Genomic DNA, 12,890 nt, shown 5'->3' with positions numbered 1-12,890 from the left:
GGGGGCAGATGCTGATGGAAGTGGGAGGAAGGGAGAGGAATGAAATGCCCGACCATGGGGGTGTGGGAGAGGGAAGGAGAGGAGAGATATGCCAGACCATTGGAGGAGGGAAGAGAAGATGGATGCCACACACATGGTTGTGGGTGGGGGAAGAAGAGATGGAAGGGAGAGGCAATCAATTTCTGGAAGAGGCACAGGACAGAAGATGAAAGGAAAAGAGTGACAAGAAGATAAGGAGAGCAGAAACCTGAGAAGACATAGGTGGAAAAAAAATTTCTATTTATTTATTTTTTTGCTTTAGGGGACATGCATCGCTGTTTCTGTGATGTTGCATTGTATGCAGAGTCCAGCTTCTTGGTGGTTTTATTTAACCTTTGTCTACCTTTATCCCCCCTTTTACAAAACTGTAGAGCATTTTTTAGCGCTGGCCGTGGCTAAAAATCATACTACAGTTTTGTAAAAGGGGGAGAGGTTAGTTTGTGATTACATATTCCATACTAGGCAAAGGTATTTTCTGTTTGTATGAAAGACATGTTTTTTTGTTAGCGTTGACTAGCCTTGTTTGGCAAAATGCATCAGGCATGGCTCTTGGGAGCACCTTTAATTAACCTGATTTGAATCTCCTTATTTTCTGCCAATCTTCTTTTGTTTTATGTTGGATTCTTTGGTGGACTGCTTGCCTTGTTGTTTCATTGCAAGTTAACATACATGGAGTGGAATGTACTAGAGGAGTTACAGATTTGGTTGTTTATACATAGTAACATAGTAGATGATGGCAGATAAAGACCCAAATGGTCCATCCAGTCTGCCCAACCTGATTTAATTTAAATTTTTTTTAATTTTTTCTTCTTAGCTATTTCTGGGCAAGAATCCAAAGCTCTAAACGCTACTGTGCCGAAATCTCTGTCAAAACCTACTGCAGCCCATCTACACCCTCCCAGCCATTGAAGCCCTCTCCAGCCCATCCTCCCCCAAACTGCCATATACAGACCATGCAAGTCTGCCCAGTACTGGCCTTAGTTCAATATTTAATATTATTTTCTAATTCTAAATCCGCTGTGTTCATCCCACGCTTCTTTGAACATATGGGTTACAGTTGGTTGATGTAGAGTGAGGCAGTTGAGAGGCGTTGTAAACTTGGTTATTAATATAGACTTATATTTTGGATAGAATTACTGCTTTACAAATATTTGAACACTTTTATATATGCATGAAAAGGGTTCAGAGTTAAAGTCCTGGGTATGTAGGTGGTAAGGGAAGGAAGAGGGATTTGTTCAGAGATGATTGGGGGTTTCATAGAAGAAAAACTGGGCACTGGTATGCTAATCTTTGTTTGTTTTGAATTAAAAAGAAAAAAAAGAAATACAAGTGGAAATAAAGAAGTAAATAAGAAAGCAGATAAATGGTGGCAGTACATGGGCGGGGCAGGGCCAGGGGGGCCCAGTGTACTTGGGTGCCTAGGGACCCTCGAAGAATTAATCCTGCCCTGGACGTGTGAGCAATGCATTGTGTGGAATGTAGTCTCATGTATCCTGTAGCCACACCTGCTCACTTGTATAAGCTGTTTCAGGTGGTCTTTTTCCTGCAAGATTTCCCTTTTCCTCTCATCTAAGCTTGAAACCTTTGTTGCACTGCTATATTTCCTGGTCACTTCTATAACCTTTGCCCTGATGGGTCAGCAAACATGACCTATACTACCTATTGCCAAGCTCTATCCTTATTGGTATCTTCACCCCCCCCTCCCAATTAACCTTATGAGTACTCTTTGAGGATCCTTTGTTTCAGGGTCAGTCACACTTCTCTTCAATTTGAAACACACGTGGCTCTATCTCCCCAAAAGAGAACCAGTCTTTTTACCTTAAGGTAGCCGACCACATGCATGAATAATTAATTCAACATTTCATCTCTGGAACTTGGAATACCTTATTAACTATTCTCTCAGATCTGCCGCCAAGTTTCTGTTCCTTAAATCTTCACCTTCATCTGCAATATTTAGAAAACCACTGACTGTGAGTACATCTACTATAGTCATTCAATAAAGTATATATTTCAGAAAATTATAAGGACTTCCCATTAGTGTGCCAAGATTCATCTTTCTAGAGAATATAGCATATGTCCGCTAGGACACCACACACTCTCCCCCTTTTAGTAAGGCGCGCTCGCCGATTTAGCGCATCTGTTATAGTTTAACACATCCATAGACTATAATGGATGCGCTATTTACTAAGCGCTAAATCAGCAAGCGCGCCTTAGTAAAAGGACCCCTCTATGAGTCCAGAATATCATCTATATCTCATATATGTGTGAAATTTCAGAAAGCCACCGTTTACACATGGAAACCTTAAGTATGTAGACTGTAAGGGGGAGTGAATTGGGCAGGTCTAAAATCTACACATATATACCCCATTTCACAAAGGGAAAAAAATTCCATGTTGTTTTTCTGACCTGCTGAACAAAATGTATAAGTTTTTAAAAGGTGTTAATTTCATTCAGTTTTATCCGAGAGTCTGCAGGAGTCATTTTTCTTAATCCCATGAAGCTTTTGTCCACCTCCAAAATGAAATCATATACAATTATGTATTACTTAATTGGCAGTACTTACCCATATAGGTCTGTAAAATGGGTTAAAGTCTAGCCATTTACACATGAAATCTGCCAAACTGCCACTTCTGCAGGTAAAGGCCAAACCTCCATGTGGTGATTGTATCAAGCAGCATATAAGGATCCATAATCCTATGAGACACCCTTTGTCTGGCGCCCCAAAAAAGCACTAATATGTATATATAAAAAGATGAAGCTGAATGATAGAAATGCTTCAGAGATTTGGACACAGCATGCAGAGTACATATTTTTCTGTTAGCAGTGAAGAGAGAGAAACATATTTTATTTTTAATGCCTGTAAAATGTGTGACAGTTATAACATAACAGTTGAATTTTAGCTAAAAGTCATAAAAACAACTTATAAATAACAGAAAGCATAGACTAGGGGTCACACAGACCTAAGAACTAACATATTTTTACACTGTTTCCTTTGCAAATGTTTGGGAAGTAAAACCTGGCTGAAGGTTTGCTAGGATGTCTTGTGATTCAATAGTATGTGATGATTTAAGTCATTATTGTTGTTAAGGAAAATTACAAATGAAGTATGATTAACCAAAAACCATGTGACTTGAATAGAACCAATAGAACAGGGATCTCAAAGTCCCTCCTTGAGGGCCACAAGCCAGTCAGGTTTTCAGGATTTCCCCAAAGAATATGCATTGAAAGTAGTGCATGCACATAGATCACATGCATATTCATTGGGGAAATCCTGAAAACCCGACTGGATTGCGGCCCTCAAGGAGGGACTTTGAGACCCCTGCAATAGAACATTGCTGGAGAATACAATTTGTAATTGGATCCTAATGAAGCAATTGTAATCTAATTGGAAGGTGTACCAACTATGTATGTTTAATAATGAATTAATTGATGCTATCTTAATCCCAATAAAATAGCCAGTCACTTGTAATTGGGTGACACTTTTTGGATGTTGTCCTACCAGTTAGTAGGATGCCAAAAAACACTCCCAAGGCCTTGAATGTTTAAACTACACTTTTGTGTCTGGTAGTTTTTTTTCTCTCCTTGGCTTCCTCTCTGACATCCGGGGAAGGCTTGTGGGCTAGCTGTTGTGCAGTTGCTGCATGCACCTGTCCTATCCCTGTTGCTGCGTTGGGGAAGCAGGGAGAAATTGGCGGCGGTGGCTTGGGGGGGGGGGGGCAGACAGGGAGAGAGAAAGTGAATGGGGAAGTTGGAGATGGAAGCAATTTGAGGAATTCAATGTGACAAAAAGATGGCAAGGATTGGAGCCAAGAGAGTTTATCAAATTGATGTAGTTGTCGAGAAAGTCAAGGCAAGGAAAGAGAAAGAAAGAAAAGGGGCAGGAATGGAGTGTGTCAGGTGGCAGGCAGGGAGAAAGAAAAAGTTGGACTCTTGGAGGGATAGAGTTGTTGGTTGGGGAATGAAATGAGGTCTGGAGGAGAGGAAGCATGCAGGAGGCAGAAAGAAAAGAAATATTGGATGCACAGTCAGAAGGAAGTGCAACCAGAGATTCATGAAATCACCAGACAGCAAAGGTAGGAAAAATGATTTTATTTTAAATTTAGTGATCAAAATGTGTCCGTTTTGAGAATTTATGTCTACTGTGTATATTTTGCACTATGGCCCCCTTTTACTAAACTGCGATAGCAGTTTTTAGTGCAGATAGCCGTGCTGAATGCCCCGCACAGCTCCTGACCCTCAGAGAGTTCCTATGAGTGTCAGGAGCAGCACAGGGCATTCAGCGCAGCTCCCTGTGCTAAAAACCACTATTGCGGTTTAGTAAAGGGGGGTATATTTGTTTATTTTTATATAGTTGTTACTGAGGTAACATTGCATAAAGTTATCTGCATATTTGAACCCCCCCCCCCCCCGAATAGAAATGATAATTAACATTTTCTCTGTGTACAGTGTGCTTTTTAAATTTTTTTTATTGTTGGTAATCATTTTGACTTGATCATTTTAAAAGTAGCTCACAAGCCAAAAAAGTGGTCTATTACATACTGAGAAGAATGAATGCATTTTCGTGAAATGCATTCTCCCATTGCAAGATTCTATTCTAAAATACCTAGGCATCTCAATTTTGATCCCTACATCCCTTGAAAATAGGGCTACACCTCCTTTATAAATTTTGCAGATGATAAATTTTCAGTTGAGGTCGGAATGCATTGCCTTCCTTGAATCTTTTATCCCCACCTTACTCAACCTCTAACTTGTAAAGGCTTCGAGATCGAACGAGCACACAAAACGCCATCTTCGTGCCAACCACGTGATCACCGCCCGAGGCCCATCGTGCTCAAAATTCTTCGGTACCCCCAGGTGCTGGACATAATGCAAAAGACAAGGTCTCTCTCACCTCTCACCTATGAGGGCAACAAGATACTTTTCCTTCCTGACCTCCACAAATCCACGGTCCGCTGCAGATGATAAATTTTAATGTTGATATCCATTACATTTAGTTCTCTTTTGAAGAGTTTGTTTTCAGGACTGTAAACAGGGGTTATTTCAATGGGCTATTTCTTGATTGTAAGCTACAGGTTCATAGTGTTGTATAGTAACTAAAGCTTCATTCTAAGCCACGGTAGAGGTTTCTACCATGGACCTGTGCGGCAAATGCTCCGCCACTCATAGGAACTCTGAGCAGCGAAGCATTTACCTCGCCAGTGCACAGCAGAAACCTCTACTGTGGCTTTGTAAAAGCCAGCGTAATTAAATTAATTATTGTACTTAAGTAAAAATGTTGCTGCTTTTGCTTGTAAAGCACAGGATAACATTTTCTTACTTGTAGTTTTGCAGATTTTTACTACTTTTACTCAAATTACATCTGATGCTTGCAGTTAAAATTTAGAAGTGAAATGTAAATGATGATTCCTCAGTAAACTAAATGAAACAGCAAAAGCGGGAAACAGGATTTTGCTTTGCAAACCTCATCACTTGAGCAGTAGATCACCATCTTAAATTTTGCTGTTCAGTGAATATATAACCTTTAATAGTGGAGTTGCCTGTTTGTTGAACTGGTTACTGGCTTCCAGCCAAACAGAAAAGTGATTAGCTGGACCTCTTTAAGCAGAGATGATGCAGACACTGGCAGAAATTCTTGGTGAACATACATATGCCTCTATCAAAACAGACAACTGGTTATTCCATGGAAAATGTTACATTGAATGACTGTCCACTGAATTGAGAGAGAGGTGGTGAGGAAAACAGTGACGGAGTTCAAAGAAGCGTGGGATGAACACAGAGGATCTAGAATCAGAAAATAATAGTAAATATTGAACTAAGGCCAGTACTGGACAGACTTGCACGGTCTCTGTCTGTATATGGCCATTTGGGGGAGGATGGGCTGGAGAGGGCTTCAATGGCTGGGAGGGTGTAGATGGGCTGGAGTGAGTTTTGACAGAGATTTCGGCAGTTGGAATCCAAGCACAGTAGCGGGTAGAACTTTGGATTCTTGCCCAGAAATAGCTAAGAAGAAAAAAAAATTAAATTGAATCAGGAAGGGCAGACTGGATGGACCATTCGGGTCTTTATCTGCCATCATCTACTATGTTACTATGAGTGAGTCTTTAGAGAAGTCTGCTTGGCTGGTCTTAAGAAGAGTTCCCACACATTTGAAGTTCTTGCATCAGTTGTTGAAGATATTCAAACAGAATTTGCCATGAGATGAAATAGAACAACAATCATGCCAACTTTGTGAAAGACTGTTCTGTAACTGGACAGTATGTTGATGATGATGTGGCGAAGGTGAAATGGCAAGTGATGAATTAAGACAGTACTATTTATAATGCAGATAACAATGATTCAAAATATTGTTTGCTATATGGAAGCATTTTCAAAGATTCCCTTGATCAAAACCTGCAGACCGTCAGAAGACGCCAGTAAAACTTCAACCTGGCTTGATGTGAAGGACCTTTATAAGACTGAATAATCCACTTTCTGCTTGTGCAGTTGTTGAATATCGTTTTAGCTGTGCTGGATTAACGACTCACAAACACACTCACCAGAGTGACAGCCATGTTCAAAAATTTAATTCTAGTGAAAGTAAAGTGGATTGTAGAGCAACAGTTGCATTCATAGGAGCATAGTACAGGATGGAAGCTGAAGACCCAAATGGGACATCCAGTCTGCCCAACCATACACGCTCTATAAATTAATCATTGCATTTAAATGGTCCTTTTTCTTAGATATTGAATTGGTGACTTTTGACAATTTATTGTTCCTTATTCCACTTTGGGCTCCTTTTAGAAAGCCAAGGTAGTGATTTTCCAATGGCAAATGCACCAAAGCCCGTAGGAATGGAATAGGCTTCGGTGCATTTGCCATGGGGGAATCGCTACCACACCTTTGTCAAAGGGGTCCTTTATTTGTTTAGTATTTCTTTACATAGATGATGGTTTATTTTGAATTTTTTTCATAAGAGCTTTTTTGGTGTGTAAATAAGATATACGGTTATGCAGTTCTAGAGAGTTTGATGCTATCTAAGCATAATTTGTGAACACTCACTTTTCTGCTATTATACTTTGCTATTATAATTTCCTATAATACATTTGCTTCCAAGTTAGCAGATTTTTTTGAATGGGGAGGGAGGTTATTATTACCTCCCCCTTAACATACAAAGGTAAGGTAGTTCATTTGTTCTCTGTCTGAGACTAACAACTTGTATCTCTCCACCTCCTGATATATATTATGCTTATAGAAACTTCAGAGTGAGAGGGCATAGAATGAGGTTAAGAGGTGATAAGTTCAGGAGTAATTTAAGGGAATACTTTTTTACAGAAAAGGTGGTAGAGGTGTAGTATAGTCTCCCGGTAGAGGTGGAGGAGACAAACGGCCTCTTTTACAAAGCCGCACTAGTGGCCCCGAAGCCCATAGAGATTTAAAGGGCTTTGGGGCTGTTCCTACACGGCTTTGAACAAGAGGCCGAAAGTGTTTGAATTCAAGAAAGCATGGGATAGGCATGTGGGATCTCTTAGGGAGGAGGAGATAGTGGATGTGGCGGATAGGCAGACTGGATGGACCATCAGGCCTTTATCTGCTGTAATGTTTCTCCGTTTCTATGCAGAGTCCTCTGTGCCATTGGGTTTATGGCTTCTGCTTTGGCTACATTATTAAACTTTAAACACAAAAAATAACCCTCTGAAGTACAAACCGAAATCTTTAGCACAGATCCTGTACCTTTGTCCCTTAACACAGAAAACATGACTAATAACTAGAAAATGCTCCAAGAATAGCACTAGAAAACAAAAAACACCAATATGTAAGAGCACAAATGTATTTGGAGTATATTATTAATCTTTCCAAACCCAAGTTCAAGGCAAGTTATATTCTCATACAGTATTTATTTTACTTAAAAATGTATAGTTCGCATATCCAGCAATTCAATGCAGATTACAAAACAAACATTCACCAAATAAAACTAACAAACTTATTACAAATTAAATAGAAACATGATGGCAGTTAAAGACCAAATAGCCCATCTAGTCTGCCCATCCGCTGTTATAGCCCATCAAACTGTTATGTCTTCTCTCTCCGAGAGATTCCACGTGCCTATCCCAGGCCCTCTTGAATTCATAAGAATAAGAATTGCCGCTGCTAGGTTAGACCAGTGGTTCATTGTGCCCAGACACTAAAACTCAATAAAACAAAAGCCAATAACCATACAGCTTACTACTTTGCACTGAAAAACCTAAGCATCAAGTCTTCTGAAAACTGACTAAAAAATCAACATACATTACTAATTCAGCTTGCTACAGCCTCAGCACCCTGGGGTTGTGGGTTCAAACCCACGCTGCTCCTTGTGACCCTGGGCAAGTCACTTAATCCCCCATTGCCCCAGGTACATTAGATAGATTGTGAGCCTACCAGGACAGACAGGGAAAAATGCTTGAGTACCTGGATGATCTCATGTAAACCGTTCTGAGCTCTCCTGGGAGAACGGTATAGAAAATTGAATAAATAAATAAATAAATAAATAATAAATAATACAGTTTTTAATCCCTCCCTAAACTGTAATACAGCGGAAGCTTGCCTTAAGTCCTGGGATAGCTCATTTCAACAGGGCCCTGTACCGATAGCATCATATTTCGATAGCCAGATGGTCTCAAATCTCTCATTGAGAACACATCCAGACAGAACTTGTCCATCATCATAAATTCCTTGTTGGCCGATGTGTTGGGGTGATGTAGCATCAGGAGACTCACAGGCCAGAAAGCCAATGTGGCTCAATGGCTAAAGGCACTTTTTCCATCTTCCCAAGGTTGCGAGTCCAAACCCCCAGGATGGTCAGATACCCCAGGACATATTCCTTTTTTAGTGACAATCTGCCATCTAGATGCATATAGAAGTCACAATTGTGCATCAAACATGTCAACTTGCTCTGAGAAATGGGCATCAACATGGCAAATGAAGTTCAATGTGGATAAGTGTAAAGTGATGCATGTTGGTAATAAAAATCTCATGCACGAATACAGGATGTCTGGGGCGGTACTTGGAGAGACCTCCCTGGAAAGACTTGGGAGTTCTGATCGACAAGTTGATAAAGCCGTCCACGCAATGCGCGGTGGCGGTGAAAAGGGTGAACAGAATGCTAGGAATGATAAAGAAGTGGATCACAAACAGATCAGAGAAGGTTATCATGCCGCTGTACCAGGCCATGGTGGATAGGTCACAGATTATGCTGGTGTAAGTTTTTTTTTGAAAACAGCAGAGGAAATAGACAAATGTTGAAGGTACATGTTTGATATGTATCCTAAAGAAATGATTGCTTGTGAATCAAGAGGAACATAACATAAGAATAGCATTACTGGATCAGACCAATGGTCCATCAAGCCCAGTAGCCCGTTCTCATGGTGGCCAATCCAGGTCACTAGTAAATGGCGCAAACCCAAAGAGTAGCAACATTCCATGCTACCGATCCAGGGCAAGCAGTGACTTCCCCCATGTCTTTCTCAATAACAGACTATGAATTTTTCCTCCAAGAAATTGTCCAAACCTTTCTTAAAACCAGCTACATTACCCACCCTTACAACCTCTAGCAATGCGTCCCAGAGCTTAACTATTCTCCGAGTGAAAAAATATTTCCTCCTATTGGTTTTAAAAGTATTTCCCTGTAACTTTGAGTGTCCCCTAGTCTTTGTAATTTTTGACAGAGTGAAAAATCGATCCACTTGTACCCGTTCTACACCATTCAGGACTTTGCAGACTTCAATCATATCTCCCCTCAGCTGTCTCTTTTCTAAGTTGAAGAGCCCTAACAGTTTTAGGCTTTCCTCATACGAGAGGAGTTCCATCCCCTTTATCATCTTGGTCGCTTTCTTTGAGCCTATTCTAGTGCCGCTATATCTTTCTTGAGATAAGGAGAGAATTGAATGCAATATTCTTGGTGAGGTCACACCATGGAGTGATACAGAGGCATAACATTCTTAGTTTTGTTAAATAACCCTATTTTAATAATTCCTAGAATCTTGTTTGTTTTGGCTGCCACCGCACATAGGGTGGAAGGTTTCATCATATTGTCTACAATGACACCCAGTTACTTTTCTTGGGCGCTAACCCCCAAGATGGACCCTAGCATCCGGTAACTTTGCATTTGCCCACATTAAACTTCATCTGCCACTTGAACGCCCAAGTTTTCCAATTTCCTAAGTTCTACCTGCAATGTTTCACAGTCCGCATGCATTTTAATAACTTTGAACAGTTTATTTATTTTATTTTTTATATACCACTTATATCCTAAGTGGTTTTACATTCAGGTACTTTATTATATTTCCCTATCTATTCCGGTGGGCTCAAACTCTATCTAGTGTACCTGGGGCAATTGGGGGTGGGGGGGGGGGATTAAGTGACTTGCCCAGGGTCATAAGGTTTAGTGTCATCTGCAAATTTAATCACCTCACTCATTGTTCCAATTTCCAGATCGTTTATAAATCAGTTAAATAGCACCGGTCCAAGTACAGATCTCTGCAGCACTCCACTTTTTACTCTCCTCCAATGAGAAAAATGACCATGTAACTCTACCCTCTGTTTTCTATCCAATAATCAATTTCTAATCCACAACTGAACTTTGCCTCCTATCCCATGACTCTTTAATTTTCTCAGGAGCCTCTCATGAGGAACTTTGTCAAAAGCTTTCTGAAAATCTAGATACACTATACCAATCGGCTCACCTTTATCCACATGAAGTCAAGCAAATCTTTTACATCTTCTTCCGTAAAGACTGAAGCAAAGAATTCATTCAGTCTCTCCGCTATGGACTTATCCTCCCTGAGTGCCTCTTTTGCTCGATATAAGCTTGGCTTTTGAATTGGCATGTGGTTTAATGCCTGAGGTGGGGTAGGGGGAAGGTATAGGGAAGACAGGCAGCAGAGCACATTTTTATTTTTTGTTTGGGAGAGTTTATTGCATATGTTCCCGTTACAGATCAATTGTTAAGAGATAACTGGCACCTAGCTCCTCATATATTTATATGTTTTGTCTACTTTATCAGGGAGAGGGAGAGCAAGCAGGTGAGGATTGGCTCAGTGTAAGTGCTGGAGGGAAGGAGGCATGAGTGTTGTATCTCCAAATCCCTCCCAGGTTCTTCTGTACTGTAAGTACGTTCTTCTCTGGTTGGGCGTGTGTGATGCACTGATTAGAGCTACAGCCTCAGCACCCTGAGGTTGTGTGTTCAAATCCCTCATGGCTCCTTGTGACCCTGGGCAAGTCACTTAATCCCCCTCATTGCCTGAAGTACACTAGATAAAAGTTTGAGCCCATTAAGATAGGGAAATATGATAAAAGTAGTTCAATGTAAAAACCACTAGAATCAGAAAATAATATTAAATTTTGAACTGAGGCCAGTACTGGGCAGACTTGCACGGTCTGTGTCTGTATATGGCCGTTTGGGGGAGGATGGGCTGGAGATGGCTTCAATGGCTGGGAGGGTTTATATGGGCTGGAGTAGGTTTTAACGGAGATTTCGGCAGTTGGAACCCAAGCACAGTACCGGGTAGAGCTTTGGATTCCTGCCCAGAAATAGTTAAGAAGAAAAAATTTAAATTGAATCAGGTTGGGCAGACTGGATGGATCATTCGGGTCTTTATCTGCTGTCATCTACTATGTTACGATATAAGTGGCATATAAATAATTAAAAGATAAATAAAAATAATAGTGGTGCTCCTTGGGGAGGAAGAGTCTGACCAGCAGCTTGGAGTCCACCTCTGTAAAATTGGGCTACCTCCTGCATGCCATTTTAATGTACAAAAAAACCAGTATAAAATCACCATTCTAATGACATTATGACACTAAAATATGATAACGTTATAGACACCAACAGAACATCTGTGTGACACCTAAAAGGCGATTCTACAAAGCACACACAAAACACTACTTGATTTTATAATGGATATCTAATAATAGACGCACTTACTTTTGCTGAGTGCCACTAAGCGTGATTCTCTATTGTGCATCTATACATACTAGAACTGTGCTGAGGTTTATAGTGCTGGATGTCTAACTTTTAGGCGTCATTTATAGAATGTGGCCCTATGTGTCCAGCATTAGTTAACCTTAAAATAACTAATCCAGTCATGAAACTACCTCCTTGAGTGAGATTAGTTAATCCAGAATTAAGCAGATGTCGACACTCTTCCAAAATACATTTCATTTGAGAGATGTGTGAGAACAGCTGGCCTTGGTGGTCACTTCCTTTCCTGTGACTAGCAAGTGAGACTATAGCCACTGCTGAACCAGCTTGGTAAGCATGTTTGGAATTCATGGCCTGGTAGTTCCTATGTACTGTCATGCAGCATATGATCAGTATACAGGTAGAGGAAGTGCCGACCTGTGAGTTCTCAATATACTCACAGTGCCATCACACACTAGGCTGCTAGGGGGGTATTAAGCAGTTCTAGGAGAAACAGTACAACAGACTATTGCCACCAACAGAATTCAAAGAGCACCTGTTGGCCACCCCTGACTTACCTGCATTAAACTGCTTTTGTTTGTGCAAGATGGTGAATGGGTGAGTTCATCTTCTGGGGAAGCTAAGAGAAAGCTTCTGTTTAATATGTTGCTTTTTGCTCTATCATAGAAATCTGACCAAATTTAAAACCAAGAACAGTCCCTATCCAAACTATTTCAAGTTCTTAAATTATTTTCTCATGACAGACATGGATCAGAGGAAGAGTTGATGCTGAATTTTGACATCATAGCTGCTCCAAAAGAAGGGGAAAGAAATTGATCCACAGCAGAACAAATGCAAAAATAACTTACATTTAAAAAAAAATATATATTATACTTATTTTCTTTATCTGGTGAATTTAGTGCTGTTAGAAGGT

General features: G+C 40.4%; 1 protein-coding gene across 3 annotated transcripts in view; it reads right to left on the bottom strand.

Annotated features, from left to right (window-relative positions):
* TCF7L2 (transcription factor 7 like 2) overlaps positions 1-12,890 on the bottom strand; it is a 629,988-nt gene that overhangs the window by 80,054 nt on the left and 537,044 nt on the right. Inside the window, exon 15 of one of the 3 annotated variants that reach the window (XM_033940357.1) lies at positions 1,936-1,983. The exons of 1 other annotated variant lie outside the window; for it this stretch is intronic. In XM_033940357.1, the coding sequence (XP_033796248.1) occupies positions 1,980-1,983 (4 nt within the window). In that variant the 3' untranslated portion in view covers positions 1,936-1,979. Of the gene's footprint in view, positions 1-1,935; positions 1,984-12,890 lie in introns of those variants that run through there. One more of the 3 variants, XM_033940364.1, reaches the window with a different exon arrangement.

Source organism: Geotrypetes seraphini, chromosome 4 (genome assembly GCF_902459505.1).
Source record: "Geotrypetes seraphini chromosome 4, aGeoSer1.1, whole genome shotgun sequence".
NCBI lineage: Eukaryota > Metazoa > Chordata > Amphibia > Gymnophiona > Dermophiidae > Geotrypetes > Geotrypetes seraphini.
The sequence above is the reverse complement of the archived record's forward strand: the minus strand, read 5'-3'. Positions and strand labels throughout refer to the sequence as shown.